Source organism: Argentina silus (assembly GCF_951799395.1).
Source record: "Argentina silus genome assembly, chromosome: 7".
Classification (NCBI taxonomy): domain Eukaryota; kingdom Metazoa; phylum Chordata; class Actinopteri; order Argentiniformes; family Argentinidae; genus Argentina; species Argentina silus.
Genome location: NC_139661.1, coordinates 20,627,057 through 20,645,070, shown reverse-complemented (window position 1 = coordinate 20,645,070; position 18,014 = coordinate 20,627,057). Strand labels below are relative to the sequence as shown.

Sequence of the window (18,014 nt, the reverse complement as noted above, 5' to 3'; positions counted from 1 at the left end):
CAGTAATGTGTTTTCCATCCGTAATTATATTTTTAAGGGCAGAACTGTATAATGGATTATAAACCAGATAGATGTTGATATAATAGCCTTTTAACCAAACATTAGTAATCCAGTATTCAAATATGAATGACAGGATAGTGAACCAATCAATATTGCATAAGTTTCCTCCCTGTCTTTGAACTTAGGTAGTGTGTACGGTAACACCAACAACACGAGTAATTACCACAAATATGTGACAAAAAAGGGTGTGAGCTTCCAAAACAAATATAGCTCAGCCCTCTGGCCTTCTGTGTGTGTGGGTGTGTGTGTGTCTGATATCGCTCCACTTCCAGCCTTCCTCGAGGCATTTTAGAATGTGTTTTGTTGGTTTACTCATGCATGACGGAAAGAGCATAACTGTGCTGTAGATGTAGGATTAGTGTTAGTTACTTCAGTGTGATAGATGCTCTAGTTCACCGTGGGTTCCTTAGTAGAGGGAGAGGAAGATCACAAGGTAAATAGTGGGTACCCAAGGTCGGTCATTCAAGAATGCAGCAAGACGGTAGCTTAACTTAATCCAGGTTTGTTGCCTCTCAGTCGGCAAAACAACAACTTCAGTTTTATTCGATCGTAGCTTGAGTGGAATACGATTGGAACCAGCCATAGGTGGGCAATGGAGAGAAGGTGTGTGGCTATGAAGGCCAAGATCAAGCAACATCCTCTGATGAAGACGGAGAACCTGAACCCTAAAACATGGGTGAGGGCCGAGGCGGTGAAAGGCTTAACAGACTTCATACTTCAAAAGGAGACGGACCAGGAGACAGACACCAGTTTTGACAACAAAGAGATGTGTGAGTACTTAGAGAGTTTGTGTGTGTGTGTGTGTGTGTGCGTGTGTGTGTGTGTGTGTGTGTGTGTGTGTGTGTGTGTGTGTGTGTGTGTGTGCGTGTGCGTGTGTGTGTGTGTGTGTGTGCGTGTGTGTGTGAAGAAAGAACACTAAACAAGCCTGTCTATTGCCTAAATTATCATATTATAAGTCAACACAAGTTGAGTTAACATTTACATTAGTCCTAAGCGTTCTGAATGAGGTTCAACAGAAGACAAATACTAGCCTGAAGCGACTCCCTGTTGAACAGGCTTTTTGAGTACTTCTTACCTATTGAGGAATAGTTTGAACTCAATACCTGAGTCTCTTGACCACAGCTCTTTTGTGCTTATGTATGTTTCAAACTATGGGGATTGCTAAATAAATCGAATGATGATGGATCCCATGACAAACAGAACCACAGACACGGGTAGGTGCAATCAAGAAAAGTTACAATTTCGTAAATGTATTCAAAAGTGTAGTTCTCAAATTCCTCAGTCACGTTACCACTAAGCCAATGTAGTCCAAAAGTAACCCAGGCTAACTGTCCATTTCCTTTTTATCTCCAATTCTGGAGGCATGTTTGGAAACTAGTTCAGGGAGGGAGGAAGTGATAGGCATTGGCAACTGCTGTCTCAGTCAATTAAATGTGCGCCAACTGCAGTCATAACATAATACGCAAAGCAAAACCAATAGTTCATGCAATTCAATTTCGCACGTAAGAATGTAAGAGTGAAATGAATGGTAATCTGTGGCTCACTTGGTAGAGCATGGCGCTAACCACGCTTAGGTTGTGGGTTTGATTCCTGCTGGGACCATATATACTGAGATGTATGCACTCACTGCAATGTAAGTCGCTTTGGATAAAAGCGTCAGCTAAATGGCATATATTATCATTGTAAAAACAACAGCGCACACAATTGAAGGCACACACTCATAAATAAGGCATGAGAGTAAATAACAGGACATGCTAATACTTAAATATATATATTTATGACGGAAAATGGTAAGAAGTTTCTGTCAATACTTTTAGCAAACGCTTCCGGGGTCAGCCTCACCCTGAGTTAATCATTTGTTTCATTTGGTTTGACTGAAATTTCAGTAGAGAGCTGTGTTTGCATAGGGCTGAGACAAGTTCAAGCTCTGCACACACACACACACACACACACACACACACACACACACACACACACACACACACACACACACACACACACTGTGCATGCATTTTCAATAAATATTGACTCTTGTTCTTCCAAAACAGTCGCACATCATGTGTCTAATGTGTGGTCATAAGCTGTGTGCATACACGGTTTAGAGAAGCTCTGACTTACTGTATGGTAAACATTGCGTGTAATGTAGTGATTACACTTGTGCACAAGTCCATAATCATTTTCTCCCATCCCAAGTCTGTCTTATAGTCTCTTCTAAGAGCAGGATAGTTCATTTAAATTGCTAATTTTGCGCTTGCTGTTTTCCCACAGGTCTCACGTTTTAGATTGGTAATTCAAAATGGGATACAGTATATTACAGGAGGGTGTCTTATTCATGGGTAATCTACCAGTGTCTCTCTGTTCTTATGTAGTGCTGGATGCAGAGAAGGAGTACATAAAGGCAGCGAAGAAGAACGACGTGGAAACCATGAAGGCTCTGGGGAGGACCGTGAACGTGAATGCCAAGAACGTGGTGGGTCCTCCTCGCCGCCCGCCGCGGTTTGGGGGAAAACTGTATGACGTTGAAATTCTACTCTTTCTAACTTTTCATTTGAAGCCAATTCGTCAACTGATTTTGAAACAATTATAATTTAGACAATTAATCGATATTGGGGGCGCTTAGTGGCGTAGCACACTAACGCGCTTAACACGTAATCGCAACACCTGGTTCGATTCCGACCCTCGACCTGTCTTGCATGTCATCCCTCCTCTCTCTCTCCCATCCTTCCTGTCAATCTCTACTGTCTCTATACCAATAAAGTAGAAAAAAAAAGAAGAAAAAAAAATCAGTATTGTTGTTGTTTGACCCCCAGCATAATCGGACTGCCCTGCACTACGCAGTAGCTTGTAAAAGCAAAGAAGCCGTCGAAGTCATTCTAAAGAGGAGACCCAAACTGGATCAACAGGACAAGGTGGGGAGATCCACAAAACATCTACAGCTCATGATTCGGTCCTCATGTCACTTCTCTTTCTCAACTATATCTCCCTTTGTTTCTCTCTTTTCCTCTCCCTCATCTCTCCTGCTGCATGATACAACATCTTACATTGCCAGAGCAAACATATACAGTGGGAACTTCTAAATCAATAATTCCTGCTACTACTTGTTTTGTTTTGGGTTTGATTTCTCCCTCCTCTCTCTAACACACAAACAGCATGGAGTGACAGCGATCCACCTGGCAGCCTGGTTTGGCTGTCTGGACATCCTGAAGTTGCTGGTGCAGGCTGGTGCTGACCAGAAGGTTGTGAATGCGGTAAGGAGCCTCCAATGAATAAAACTGTCGGTCTGATGTTGAAGAACATTTCTGCCCAAGAACAAGATTGAATATGTCTTAGAAACGTCCACTTCCTCAGCAAGCTGGACAGATCTGAGCTGCCCTTCTACATCTGGCAGCAGCACATTTACCTTTCCATCAATAAAATCATTTAACAACCTGAAGTCTCATTGGGCTACAGTCTCATATGTATGGTGAGGTGTCACATGGTGAATTTTGAGTCTATTCTCAGGAGGGAATGAACATCATGCACTGTGCTGCCATCAACAACCACACTGATATTTTGAGCTACATCGTCGATGACCTGCAGATGAAGGAGCTGGACAAAGAGGACCAGGTGACCACTCCATCTGTCTCATTCTGACTCCCCTCGGTTTCTGAAGTACACTCATGCCAAAGATGATCCAACAAGTGTCTTTGTAATGAAATGATTCCTAGTGCACCATAAAGGGGGTTTTTGATTTGGAAGTGTTTTAGCTTTCTCAATCTCTCTCGTATGCTCTGTCTGTCTGTCTGTCTGTCTGTCTGTCTGTCTCTCTTTCTTAGACTGGACACCGGCCGTTTGCATTGGCTGCAGAGCATGGTTGTGTAGAGATGTTGGAGATGTTGATGGAGGAGCCTTACTGTATGGCCACCATGAAGGGAAACCAGGTGTGTATGTGTGTGTGTGTCTGTGTGTGTGTGCACGTGCGTGCTCGCTCATGTGTGTTTGTTTCCCACCTGTAAGGAGGCTGTACCCCAAGTGAAATGTATTTCGTTTTTCATTCACTCTCTCTTCCTTCTTCTCTCTCTACATTCTAGTGTGGGGACACATCTCTGCACTTGGCTGCCATGAATGGCCACTTGAATGCTCTGCAGCTACTGCTGAAGAACTTTGATACTCGGAATGAAGTGAATATGGTAGAGAGTCAATGTAAACCGTCTGTCTCTGATCCATTGATCGTAGGTGACTGTCTGCCTGATGATCTCCAGCTGATCTGATCTGTCTTCCTGTTCCAGGCAGGGGAGACGGCTCTGTACCTGGCTGCAGACAGGGGCCATGAGGAGACTGTCCAGGCCCTCATGGTGGCAGGCTGCAATCCAGATATCCTCACCACAGTAAGTAAAGGTAGAAAAACAGACTCAAACGTTTGAAACACAGGATATGTACAGTACCAGTCAAAAGTTTGGACACAAACTTGCCAAGAGTGTGCAAAGCTGTCATCAAAGCAAAAGGTGGCTACTTTGAAGAATATGAAATATAAACCATATTCTGGTTTGTTTAACACTTTTTTGTCTACTACATAATTCCATATGTGTTCCTTCATAGTTTTAATGTCTTCAACATTAATCTACAATGTAGAAAATAATAAAAAATAAAAATAAATTTAAAAAAAAAAGGAAAAACCATTGAATGAGAAGGTGTGTCCAAACTTTTGACAGGCACTGTATATTCCCTGGACTCAACCATAGTAACACAAGTATACAAGGGGCCTTTTTACATGTGCACATAATGGATACTCCTCATTGAAACTCCCTCTCTCCTGTCCTCTTTCAACGGGAACCTCTTGCTCTCTCTTCTCTCAGGCCAAATGCAGTGCCCTACACCCTGTAGCAGAGAGGGGCGACATGTCACTGGCGAAACTCCTCATCGATAACTCAGCTAACATGGACTTTCAGAACCAGGTGAGAGCCAGTTTTACAAAAAACAGAGCTTGGAGAATCAACTATGCAGCCCTGGTCAATCGGTTTTCATGAAGAAAGCCAACGCTTCGGTGCCGATTTTGGATGCACGTTATTCCTCTTTGTCGGTAGTCGATCCATCCTTGGGTTATTTTTTTGGTCTCTATTGTCAGCACCGCCAGGTGCCTCTCCACCTAGCCGTGAATAACAGCCACATCCCTGTCATCTACACACTCCTGGAGGCCGGCTGCAACATCAACCTCACTGACGAGGTACGTGTTGAGCAGGATCAATAACTCAGCCAGCTAACATTGTTTAACATGTAGCTGTATAGTTCTCCAGAGAGTGATGCTCAGTGTTGTATGGCGCCCCCAGAGGTCCCAGTCTGCCCTGCACCTAGCAGCTGAGCTGGCCAGAGTGGATGTGGTGGAGATGCTCCTTAAAGCTGATATGGACTTGACGATCCAGGGCAAGGTGGGAGGAACCACTTACATCATTTTCAGTGAACTACATTTTACAGTAATACACTGCTAGGAATAGTGCAAAGAAAATATAGGAACCCTGTGCACAGTGTGGTTCATCCGATGTCTGTTTTGTGACAGTTGAAGTCAGTCAGTTGATGTTTGAGTTTGGCAGATGCAAGACCTTATTGCGATGATTTTTTCCTTTCTTTATGTCACCCACTCTCGCTGACTAGCAGGGTAAGACCGCACTTGGAGTGGCGGCCAGAGCAGACGAGGTCATCATCGTGGACATGATCATCAAAGCAGAACGATATTTCACATGGAAACAGGTGATGCTGACAATGCAAATCCATTGCTAATCCATTCACTGGGAAGGGGAATCAATAATTACATTCATAGGTGATTCATTTCCTAACGTCACAGTTCTAGATGAATTCCTGTCATACCATTAACACTGGCTGTGGAGAAAAATGATTCATGGATCTGAAATACTTGAAAACCAATTTCAGTGTCAATTTGATTTAGCGTTTATTCCGTCTCCAAGCCTACCTGACGTTAAAACGAGCTGCCGTCGTTCAATAATCATGGGTTTGTATGTGTGTGTTTGTATGTGTGTGTGTGTGTGTGTGTGTGTGTGTGTGTGTGTGAATGAATATATGTGTGTTAGTCTGCCCACCTTCAGCCTCTCTGGCCTTGTGGTCTTTCTCAGGGAAGCTATAGTGACATGATCTGATTACCCTTTCAGGCCAATCCTGGTCTTAATGAGAGGATTCACAGCGAGTCAGCGCTGACATTTAAATTAGACCACCGCTCGGAGACCAAGCAGATCCGAGCCACGGCCTGGCACCTGGCTCACCACCTCCTTCAGCAGGGCGACTGGAGGAGGCTGGCGCAGCACTGGGAGTTCACCGATCAGCAGGTGGCAGCCATAGAAGAGCAGTGGACAGGTGACACAACAGGCACTGTTCATAGGCCAACCTAACACATCAAGACATTGTTCTTTCATGTCTTTCATGTCTTTCACAGGTTATTTCCACTGCACAAATGTACAGTTATCTTATTGATCCCACACGGCAGGGAAATACTTAATAGATATAAACATTTTGATTTAATTTAGTTGGTTCTACGAAGTCATGTGGCATTGCAAGCTCCATGTCTAGATAGATTTGCCTCAAGTTTAAAGAAGGACGACTGTCTTAACTAAACTACTTTACAGTACTAGAGTGGTCCTCTGTGGCTCAGTTGGTAGAGCATGGCGCTAACAACGCTTAGGTTGTGGGTTTGATTCCCGCTGGGACCATATATACTGAAGTGTATGCACTCACTGCAATGTAAGTCGCTTTGGATAAAAGCGTCAGCTAAATGGCGTATATTATATTAGACTCCATTCTGTTCTATTCTATGAGCGAGCCCATTCCTCTCTGTATTTCATATCAGTCAAATCTGCTTCTTGATCTAAATTGTCTTTGTACTGTACTGTGTACTGCAGGCCAGCAGAGCTACCAGGAGCATGGGAACAGGATGTTGCTGATCTGGCTCCATGGGGTGGAGCTTGCTCAGGGGAGCCCTGCCAAAGAGCTGTACGAAGCCTTGATCTCCATAGGCAATAAAAGAGTTGCAGGTAGGTTGATGCATACAAAGGTCCATAGGAGCAGTTAAACAAAAAGATGGCAATCACTGTTTTCTGATAACAACTAAATGTTAAGGGTTACAGCCATACAGAGAGACACTGCTCTATGTTACAGCACTGTATTTCATTGGAGTTGATGAGGGGCCCAAATGTCTATTCTATACTATGGTTATAAGTGTGTTCCTCTCACCCCACAGATGGATTCTCTCATACACAGCAAACCAATGATCATGTCTTAAGATGCCTTGAACTCACAGTTGACGTATGACCTCTTAACTTAACAGCATTAAGATATCTACAGTTCATAGGTGACAGCTACATATGTTTATGTCCTGCAGATAAGGTACGAATGGACACAGAGGGCATTACCAGGAGATGCAACCTTTCATAGAGCGGAGGAACAAACAGCTAACATGGAGGGACAGACAGACAGCTCACGATCCTCTCAGCACGGCTCCAAAAGTCTCATCCAGTATATGACCTGAACGGGAATTAACTTATTATTATAGGATCTCACACTAAATCTCCATTAGGCTAGCGCTAGCCATTTACGAGTGTTGTGCTTGTTTTATGAACACATTTGCTTCCAATTCATTTTTATTCACTTTCCATTAGCATTTTACAGTAAGTGATGCAGACTTTGGCAAGACGTATGGCTTTGACACAGTTTTGAAATCTGTATCAACGACAGTGGTCATTACTCAATTTTAGACACAAAAACAAAATAATTTAACATTTGTGATCATATCACACCAAACAGTCAAGACTTGACTTTCCATAATTTAAAAACAAGAAATAAAAAAAACCCACAGAAAAACATTAAAACATTTCACTCATTCAATTTGAGAGGTAACAGTGGTGAAAAAGTCACATTATCAAACGCCGTTTTAAAAGATAACAGGACGGTTCCATCAAGCCACATTCTGCTTTCCATTACCGATTGTTAAAAAATATCAGTTACTAAATGCATTGGTAAAAGGTAAAAAATAATTCCCCCTAACCGTCCTTCATAGTTTTCTCACCCTACATTAGGAGTAAATGTGAGTGGTAAGCTTTTAGTCTGAACATCTGTATACCTGAATGTTGAATACTGTGAAGAATCATGTATGTCAGCTTGAGTGACAGACTATGTAGGACTGCTTGTACTGGAATATGAGGAGTGTAACATTGTGTGTGTGTGTGTGTGTGTTTACTCCACCACTTTGATAGTGTGTACTTGGTAGGCTGAGTGTGTTCTGGAGGAGCTCCTGTTGCCAGGGGGGCCCTGGCTCTGCTGAGTGGACCGAGGGAACTTAGCGGCTGTGGCCTGACCAACGGTCAGCTAGAGACAGAGAAAAAAACACACACACAGACACAGACACAGACACAGACACAGACACAGAGAGTCAGAGGAGGTAGAGAAGCATTATTCTCACTTTAAACAAATCGGTTGGACGTGCACAAGCCTAACAAAAGTATCCTGATGCTTGTACCACTTTTCCTATGGTGTTGTTCCCACAAAGACATAAAACACACATATTACAGAATCTGTCCATTGTGTTGACAAACAACCTGCTGGAACACATCAACGGTTGCTATGGTGATGACCCCCCCTCCTGTACTATACCTGCGTGACAGGGTGATGGCGTTCCACGATGACAGAGCTCATGGGCGGAGCCACACCCATGACCTGGAGGTTGCTGGCAGCGCGGGCGGTCTTGGCAAGGTCGGAACGCGCGGTGATGCGAGCCGTCACGGTCTTGGAGGCTTTCTGCTGACTGGACGTGACCACGCGTGAACTGACCTGGACCCCATGTTATGACCGTTAGTGAGTGAATGAAGCGGTCAATCCAGCAATGGAACACCATGTAAGAAACCTGTCAGGTGAACTTTGAGAAATGGTTGTAAAAACACTAACCTGTCTGTGAGAGCTTATGCTGCCCCCTGGTGGGAGGGAGCTGTGAACCACTGTAGTGGAGGGGAAGGCTTCTGCCCTGGATGCCGGGGCACTGGAGCCCAACTGAGGGAGAGATGGACGAGGAGAGAGAGGAAATGAGTGGGCAGACAAGGAGGGTACAGGTAGAAAGCTATGATTACATAGAGGGAAGAAATTAGACAAGTTGATCTACAACAAATATACCAGCCATGATATAGTGGCCTCTCGTGGTGTTTGAGGAGGCAGCAATCCCAAAACTATATTTGATTAATCAGAATACATTGTGGTGTGACAATTCAAGTCTTTGTGAAATACAGTTGTCAAGGGAGGCTTATGACTTGAGAAAAGAATAACAAATACAGCAGAGGAAAACAATGGGAAAACATGATGTTTAATGACAGGGCCCCTGTCACAGGTTCTGATCCATTGTAGTGGAGGGAACCATAGCATGCACCGGAGTGTGTGTTAGCATCTTACCGTGTCCTCTGCATCAGTCTGGGACGGTGGCACTGGTGGGTCAAAGTGGAGTGGGCTGAACCTTGTGGAGGAGACGGTCCTAGGCTGGAAATGGGCCATTGAGCTGGGCCCAGAGCCAGGCTCGTCCCGAGGAGGCGGGGCACCTGCAGAGAAAAGACCAATTGGAATCAGTCTCTTAATAAAACTATTACTGGCAGAACAGTGACCTAGATTCACTTTTCCATAGGTTTCAGGTGATTCTTAAAATCGCTTCGATATTGAATTTTGTGCAATCATGTGTTCCCAGTTTGCCAACCAATAGCCTACTTCACCTCATCCTACATGGTCTGACTGTAGGACGCAATAAGACCCTCTGAATGTCTACAATGATTCTACGATGGAATGAAATTAGACTACTCCAGAACACTGAGTCCTGTAAATGATGAGGTCCAATTTATCTGCACCTTGCTTCAGAGTGACATACGGGGCCAACTGTGTGTCCTGAAGCTGGGGGCTGGCTCATGACCCGACAGGTGAAAGCAGGTAATGGAATAAGCCACTCTTGATGAAATCTAACCAGTATAATGACATTCTGTGCTTTGCAGTCGTCCTGTCCGTGGCAAAATAAGCAAATTAATGTTTGGCATCTCCTTTATTTAAATGAGAAAATGTGAATTTAATTAAAATAGCCGGAATACAAAAACAACGAAACTCAATTACTGCATGGATGATCAAATAAGTGTCATAAGTAACTACAATACTGCTTTCGTACGCACACGCACACACGCACACACGCACACACGCACACACACACACACACACACAGGAATAAATGCCTTCCCTATCCCCTTGTTTTTGCCTTGACGTGTCCCAATAGTCTTTCCTCTATTCCTTATCACCCTTTCTTCTAAAAACCCGTTGGAGGTGAAGATCCAAGCTTCCTCCCCTGAGGTATTCTCCTCCCATGCGTTTTCCGAAGGTGAGAGGACGCCAGGAAGAGAGGAAACATTATTGGGATGCAACCAGTTCCCAAGCAATTACTAACCTGTAAAAAGGCGTCTGCTAACTGTGAAAAATGTATAATGTAACAGCGTCACAGTGGCGGAATTACTGTCTGTTAGAGGTGTCATGGTTTTTACAAGTATTTCTTTATTTTCACTCCCTGTATGTTGCCTTTCACGTCACAGATTTTGTTTTTGGGGTGAGAAATAAATCCAACCGAAACTGAATTGTCCTACTGACCGTGTGGTTGGTGCTCCGGGCCACGCCCCTCTCCTGTGTGGAACATGCTGAGAGCCTCCATGTTGAGGGCACACACTCCCCTCATGAAGGCCTTCTTCATGGACTCCTCGTAACGCTCCCTCTCCGAGCGCAGACGCTGGATCTCTGTCTGGGCCTTCTCCACCGCCTCCACGTGCTGGAGAGGGGGGAGAGAGGGGGGAGAGAGGGGGGGAAAGGAAGGAAGGAGGACAACAATGAGGAAGGCTGAGGAATTGAAAGGATAATGGGATGCATGCCTCACACCTCGGACTCTAAACTGACATCTTATTCTCTCTCAGAGCGATTCCTTTTCTCTGTTCTAGGCCTGCTCCATACTCTCTGCACTGTCTCCACATGTCTAATGGTACTGTCAATAAGCTCTCTCTCTCTCTCTCTCTCAGGCTTTTTACTGCAGCCTCCATCAATCAAGCTCACTCACTGCGACTGCTTTAGTGCCGCAATTATTCACCAAGATTATCAGTCCTTTCTACATGGCTCTGATTTACAGAAAAAACCCCCACCAAAAATGTGCATTTGCCATTTAAAAAAAAGCTAAAATGTGTCAGGTCTCAGTGTGTGTAAAGCAACCGTTCCACTTTGACAGGGCCTTATTTTATCTCTCAGGTATCCGGTTCTACATAGTAAGTATTTTCAATGACATCCCGTTCTTTCAAAGAAACTAGGCAGCCGCGAGAACTACCTATGCCAACTAAATAGTATGGAATTACGCCGCCTCAGTTTTACATTAAGCCCAGTATACTACTTGGAAATACATTTTTGACAGGCCTAAGTGGACAAAACGTCAAATAAAATCCCATCTTTCGATATCGGAAGCGGTTTCCTCCGTCCTCCATACCTCTGCCACCTTGGCTTCGTAATCTGCCGACAGTCGCACGCAGACCTCCTCCGCCCGGGCGCGGCAAGCCCGCTCCACCCGCTCCTTCCACCTCCCCTGGATGAGGGAGTGCCAGCCTACCCACACCTTCTTCTTCAGCTGCAGCTGGTGGTGCTGCTCTGCCAGACGGACGCTGTGCGCCTGGGGAAAGGATGGCACACATATTTGCTCAATAAATACTTTCTTTCAGAATTACTTTCAGAAATAATCATTTCGAGGTTTGTCTGTTTGGGGGGGTGTGTGTGTTTGTAGTTTATTTTCTGTTTCATAGTGTATGAGATTAAAAAAAAATAAAAAATAGAAAAGAAAAAAAAAAGATCACTTATTCAACACATTTACATTCAGAGAGAATAAACAAATTAAAATGAAAAAAAAAAAAAAGCAATAAAAAATGGTCTCTTTCTTCCTCTCACCCATCATACGGGTTAAAACCCAGCATGAATATCAGCGAACCAAAAATGTCACTCAGACCGAGTAAGAGGAGAAATCCGTGTGAAAACGTGACATAGTATACGTGTTCGATGTGGAGTGACACAGTAAGGCACGGGTGGGTAAATCACGCAGAGATTCAGGATTTACATAAACCATTAAACGACACTGACAGTAATCTAGTGGTGTTGAGGCACAGTGCACTAATGACGGTTTGACATTAGTTTCTCAGAGAAAATATGTGTGTTAAACCCACTGACTGCTCAGCTAATACAGGACTAAGCTAACTGACTGTTTTAGGAGAAGACATCAACATGATGTGTCGGTCTTCTTTGTGGATGTGTATCTATGAGGTTTCCTACTCTCTCCCACTTTCATCCCATCCCCCCCTATACAGATTATCATATGACATGAGGTCAATAACACAGGTTAGTGTAACAGAGGTGGTTTGGAGACCAGGAATCTGGCCTGAGACTTCAACACCCTGCGTTAGGCTACCTGAGATAACGCCGAGGCTTTAGCTTAGCCCGCTAAGGCAGTGTTCTTGCGTTCACTGCAGGGGGCCTATGTTCAAACTCCTGTCCGTCACATGTTGGTTACCAGGTGAGTCTTCTCCCCCTCTCTCCCCCCCCAACCTCTCACCTCTTCTCTGGCCTCGCTGTGCTGCAGTCTCCAGTGGGTGAAGGTTCTCATCAGTTCCAGCTTCTCTCTCTGTCTGTCCACCGCCTGGCTCAGGTTCGTTATCACCTACAGGAGAGACCCGACAGACAGACAGACAGACAGACAGACAGACAGACAGACAGACAGACTCACACTCAGCTCACCATACACATCGACACTGTGAAAGACTTATGCACGTGGACAGCTCAGAATGACAATATCAGTCATGATCTTTAAGGCTACATCTCTACTCAGCCTACAGACTGACATCTGTATTATACATTATTATACACTCATATCATCACTAACCAACCATGTGAGATAGTACTGTAGAAGATCATTAGATAAGAATTACCATATCAGTCGTGATCTTTGTAAAAACTAATATTTCTACAAAGCTTAAGTACTCTGGACTCTAAAGTTTTACAAACAACTTCTTGGATGGCTTTCTTTCTACAATATCCCATTGGATAATGCGTGTGTGTATCAGAAAGACACCTCGTCTTTTCTCTGGTTGGACGTCTCGTAGGTGTGGAGCAGTTCTTTCAGGCTGTCCATCTCTCTGTTGAGGCCTGCCAAGTGGGCCGCGCGTTTCTCTCTCTCCTTCTGCAGCTCCATCTTGTGCTGCTCCACGAAGGCCAGTTTCCACTTCCTCAGCTCCATCATCACGTTGGCCTGTGCAGGAGAGAGACAAAGATGGAATGGTCACAACAACATTGAGAAATAGAAACAAAAAAATTACCAGTCCATTTCACCTATAAAAAAACTAATAAATACATATTTTACAAGGACAAATCTGATAGAGACAGAACTATCAGGACAAACCTCTTCATGGGGTATGGCCAAAGGCACACAAGCATTAAAATGGAGGATATATAAATAATAGAGGCATTCCATAACTTTGATAACTGACATACAGTATTGATCATCAACTTTTTTTAAATATGTTTTTAGGGCATTTCTGCTTTATTGGGACAGAGACAGTAGAGGTTGACAGGAAGGATGGGTGAGAGAGAGGAGGGATGACATGCAAGATAGGTCGAGGGTCGGAATCGAACCAGGAACCTTGCGATTATGTGGTATGCGCATTAGTATGCTACGCCACTAAGCGCCCCATGATCATCAACTGTAAGGGTGACGTAGCAGGCTTACCTTCAGGTTGTCGCTCCAGGTGTCCAGGATGTTCTCCATCTTGTTCATGTTGTCCTCTGAGATAAACATCTCCGTCACCACGGTGACCAGGGGGTCTGGGCTGCTTTGTCTGGACCTCTCGGACGGCGTCCGCCGTCTGTCTGAGTGGGCTTCAGATACAACGGACGACCTTCCACCAGCCATCTCCTCACCTGGAGGTCGACAGGCATCACATTAGTTTCCTACATGATGATTTCATTATCTCTTTCCCACACACTGCCCTAAGCCTGGCTTATAAGACACTACTAATAAGACAGCCATAAGACAAAACACGCACACAATGGTCTTTCTAATGAAGCCTTTTGTTATATAATACATGTATATTCTACAGTTATAAGGCCCTGTGTTGGCTGTGTGTATTCACCATCAGACGTTCGTGTCTGCGTGATGGGTTCTAGGATGACTGGGGAGGCCCGTGCAGATCTCACCCCCCTGCTAGAAAGTCTTCCTTCCTCGGCTTCCAAAACTGAGCCTGAGCGAGAGAGAGAGAGAGAGAGAGAGAGAGAGAGAGAGAGAGAGAGAGAGAGAGAGAGAGAGAGAAGACAGAGTGATGGGTGAGAGAGAGAAGATAGGAGGATAAAGGCGGATAAAATACATTAGAGAAAGGGAGTGAGAGAGAGACACAGACAGGCAGACAGTGAACGTGTGCTGGTGAGCATGCTAAGTAAGAAGACTCTGACTCTCCTGCATTTATGTCAATATCTTAATTAAATTCTACAGAGGGAAGAGGAAAACTTGGACTCTAAAGAGCTGTTTGGGCAGGATGCCAGCAGATCATTACAAATCACAGGCCCAGAAAATCCTGCTGGCTTTTTACATCCCAGAGCACGACTCCATGACAGTTTAAGCACTAAACCCTCTGTGAACGCCTCAGTCGGAAGAGACGGCTGATAGACTGCTTGGACGTGCATATTAATGTGATAGGGAGGTGAGAACCGTTTCTTTACAAATGTATTCGTTATCAAATACAGTAAAACTCATACGTAAATAACTGGTGCTGGTAAATAACGATGTCACTAAGGGGACAACTATTGGAAAATCTCTCTCTCTCTCTCTCTCTCTCTCTGATATCATCAAAGTTTGACATTTCAATGCTATGTGATCCTAAACTCTGTCTCAAAAAGTCTGTCTCTCTGTCAAGTGTTTGGGTCCTTGCATGTCCTTGACTGGGGAAACACATGAAAAAATCAACATTACTGGAGCATTTCTTAACAGAACTTTCAGTAAATCCTTTATGACTGTTGATCATGTGTGGAGGGCCTCAAGCTGTGTGTCTGTCAGAACAGCTTAGTGCACCAACTGTGTGTGTGTGTGTGTGTGTGTGTGTGTGTGTGTGTATGTATGTGTGTGTGTGTGTGTGTGTGTGTGTGTGTGTGTGGCCTACTGTACCTGCTGAGCGATGGGACCTCGCGTCATCGTTACCACGGGAAGTCCATGCGTCCACAGACAGACGTGAGGTGCTCAGCATCTGCAGCTGAGAACTGGGCTCAAACTTGGGGGTGACCACGGCGTAGCGGAGAAGCTCCTCGTACTCATCCTGTCAATCATTTACATTTTTACATTTACATTTATAGCATTTAACAGACGCCTTTATCCAAAGCGACTTACAACAAATACATTTGTTTAAGTAAGTGAATCATCTATCCAACAGTCATCATAAGACAAAGTAATCAATGCTCACACCAGGGGCCATTGGCAGTCGTAATGCCAGAAGCCAATTTTTATTTATTTTTTAAATCACCACAGGACAGGAAACAGTCACTCGTCAACCATTGTCTTCAATTGATTAATGAAGAAAGTGTAAGATTACCTGCAGCTCAGAGGAGACCGAGCTGCCTCGATCCGAGTCCCTTGGCAGAACTGGACTGCTCGGCTCCTCTTCATCCGAGGACATCTGGGAGAGACCAATAATAAGCAATGCAGCCGAATGTAATAGTGGTTTTCCATGTATGTTGACACACCATCAGACATAATCACTATCCAGCGAATGATGAAAAAATAAATGACAAACTGAAAATAACAAGCTGACTGTATGCTCAGGGCTGTACTAGCCCCCCATTTGTGACTAGGATTATATATTCATACGTATTTACATGTGGATGATATGTGTAATCCTAGTCACAGATGGGCGTAGGGGGTAAACATGTAGCCAAGAGTCTTGAATGACAAAACAGCAGCTAGCCGGATAGCTTTTTAACATTAGTTAACTCGCAAACTATCAAGCGTACAGGCGCTGCTATACCATGACATTCTATATTTGTAAAATTGTTACCTTGGTGGTTTACAGTCTCTGAAACTGCGGACGTCCTGCGTTTGTTTAGTGTTTCCAACTTTTCGAGGTTGACAGTTTTAAATCGCTTGCCTTCCGTTTCAAACTGACCAACTCTCAACAACGCGGGATCGGATAGGCTGCTGGAGTTGAGCTCCCTGCTAGAATTGTTTTGATTGGCTAACGCGTTACCTCGGTAACGTAAGCGGAAACAAATCTGAAAGTATTATTGCAATCAAAGCGTGCCCTTTTTGTGAACTTGCGTGGTGTCCAGCTGTCTAGCTTGCTAAAGACGTACCTTATTGTAGACTTAGATCTTGTAGTATCTCAATTATCATCTTGAATGTATCGAGCAAGTCTGGATCAATATAAATGGAATTTACTCCCTGATTATCCGCTTAATACCCTGCCAGATTTTGAGCCGCGTCAATGTAGCTGCTTAACCTAGAGAAGCTGTAGACTAGTGTAGTAAACAGCTAGCAATAGGCTAGCTGACAATCTATGAGTGGACTCTTCTGCCCATGCCTGGGTTGTAACAGTTTGCTTTTGTGCCTGCTCCTGAATCACATGCCTATTCCTGACTGACAAATGCCATTTAGGCTAGCTTCACCTGAGACTGATTTTACCAAGCCTGCTGTGTGCTTAATTCATTTAAGCAAAACACTTGCTTTTTCTTAACCTGGTGTACAATTGTTCTTAAATAAACAAAGATATGACCCAGGGACAAGAGCCTTAGCCATTGCCTTATTAAATTATAAGTACACAAATTACTGCATGAATTAATCAAAATAAAACAATGTACTATCTTAACTTACCCGTCTGAAGTACGTGTACGTCTTTGGGGAATACCACCATCCTGAGAACCTGCCTGTTGTTGACATAATTAGTTGTGACTGCAGATTGGTTGATAACTTATACATGTACATGTAATGACAGGAAGTACAAAAAAAACCCAATGCCTTAAGGTCTGGACCTCATGCTTAATAGCATTAAGCCGCACATATGTGACAGAGGCTTGGCAGTCTGGAGCCGAAACTGGGACAGACTCCAGACAGAGGAGCCATATGGTCTCTTTTGGCCATGGGCAGAAATGGCAGCGTCACGCTAGGACTGGGGCTCCTTACCACCTGGCTGAGTGGTGAATACCGCATTGTCAGGTGTTGTGCGAAAAACAGCAGTCATGGGACTCATGGTCAGTCTTTGAATTAGGAAGCTGAGAAAAAAAAAACCTGCGTAATGCCATACAGTATGTGTCAGTGCAATGGTCTCCAGTGAGATTAGACTGACAAAGCATCTGGTGTGTTCTGCCAAGGAATGGCAGTGCGTGCCAAAAAGACAGCTTGACAACTGTCCCTAAATGTCATGCTTTGGCTGAGGCACGGATGAGGAAGCACAAAATCAAGGTCTCGTGTAAAAAAAATGTGCATACATAATCCTATATATAGAAAAAATCATTATTTATAAATCCAGTGTGTTTTGCGATTTTGTTGCGATTTTTCTTTTATTTGGTTTCATTGCATACTGTGTAGGCCTATATGCAATGAAACCAAATAAATCACATTTCATCATTACACATCTTGACAGTTAGTTTGACGTAGGACTGGTAGCAGCTGAATTTGAACTGTTCTCGATACGCAGGGAGGATAATCCCTGCTGCTCAGAGGGGAGGGGAATATTTCCTGTTGAATGACAGAATTCTGTAGCTTCACACAGATTACCTATTTCCATTTTACAGGAGATGCACATGTTATAGAAAAGCTTATGAGGATATGTTTCTGCAAAATTTCTCTTTGAAGATGATTTTTGTCAGCCAGGCTTGTTGTGGCAGCTCCTCTCCACCCTTTATCGTGACAT

General features: G+C 44.0%; 2 protein-coding genes across 2 annotated transcripts; one reads left to right on the top strand and one right to left on the bottom strand.

Annotated features, from left to right (window-relative positions):
• Positions 1-1,189: 1,189 nt before the first annotated feature.
• ankdd1b (ankyrin repeat and death domain containing 1B) lies at positions 1,190-7,559 on the top strand. The gene is made up of 15 exons (XM_083672962.1): positions 1,190-1,274; positions 2,430-2,530; positions 2,871-2,969; positions 3,210-3,308; positions 3,562-3,666; positions 3,876-3,980; positions 4,131-4,229; positions 4,329-4,427; positions 4,896-4,994; positions 5,165-5,263; positions 5,367-5,465; positions 5,692-5,784; positions 6,201-6,402; positions 6,945-7,076; positions 7,424-7,559. Exons 1-15 carry the CDS (start codon positions 1,235-1,237, stop codon positions 7,474-7,476), a joined length of 1,524 nt encoding a protein of 507 aa, XP_083529088.1. The 5' UTR covers positions 1,190-1,234; the 3' UTR covers positions 7,477-7,559.
• Positions 7,526-16,267, bottom strand: poc5 (POC5 centriolar protein homolog (Chlamydomonas)). Its single transcript, XM_083672961.1, has 13 exons — positions 16,164-16,267; positions 15,702-15,785; positions 15,281-15,428; positions 14,256-14,363; positions 13,853-14,043; positions 13,199-13,375; positions 12,683-12,787; positions 11,573-11,752; positions 10,699-10,873; positions 9,478-9,620; positions 8,983-9,084; positions 8,692-8,868; positions 7,526-8,406 (listed from the first exon to the last, which is right to left on the bottom strand). The coding sequence occupies exons 2-13, from the start codon at positions 15,783-15,785 to the stop codon at positions 8,275-8,277; spliced, it is 1,722 nt and encodes a 573-aa protein (XP_083529087.1). The 5' UTR covers positions 16,164-16,267; the 3' UTR covers positions 7,526-8,274.
• Positions 16,268-18,014: the final 1,747 nt, after the last annotated feature.

What these genes read in the sequence shown, in the direction of transcription:
- ankdd1b (XM_083672962.1), top strand. Translation starts at nt 1,235, where the DNA reads ATGATGATGGATCCCATGACAAACAGAACCACAGACACGG. An exon ending in CCACCATGAAGGGAAACCAG is followed by an intron (nt 3,981 to 4,130) that starts GTGTGTATGTGT and finishes TCTACATTCTAG; the next exon opens with TGTGGGGACACATCTCTGCA. An exon ending in CTCGGAATGAAGTGAATATG is followed by an intron (nt 4,230 to 4,328) that starts GTAGAGAGTCAA and finishes TTCCTGTTCCAG; the next exon opens with GCAGGGGAGACGGCTCTGTA.
- poc5 (XM_083672961.1), bottom strand. Translation starts at nt 15,785, where the DNA reads ATGTCCTCGGATGAAGAGGAGCCGAGCAGTCCAGTTCTGCCAAGGGAC. An exon ending in GCAGACACGAACGTCTGATG is followed by an intron (nt 14,044 to 14,255) that starts GTGAATACACAC and finishes GTCGACCTCCAG; the next exon opens with GTGAGGAGATGGCTGGTGGA. An exon ending in CCAACCAGAGAAAAGACGAG is followed by an intron (nt 12,788 to 13,198) that starts GTGTCTTTCTGA and finishes TCTCTCCTGTAG; the next exon opens with GTGATAACGAACCTGAGCCA.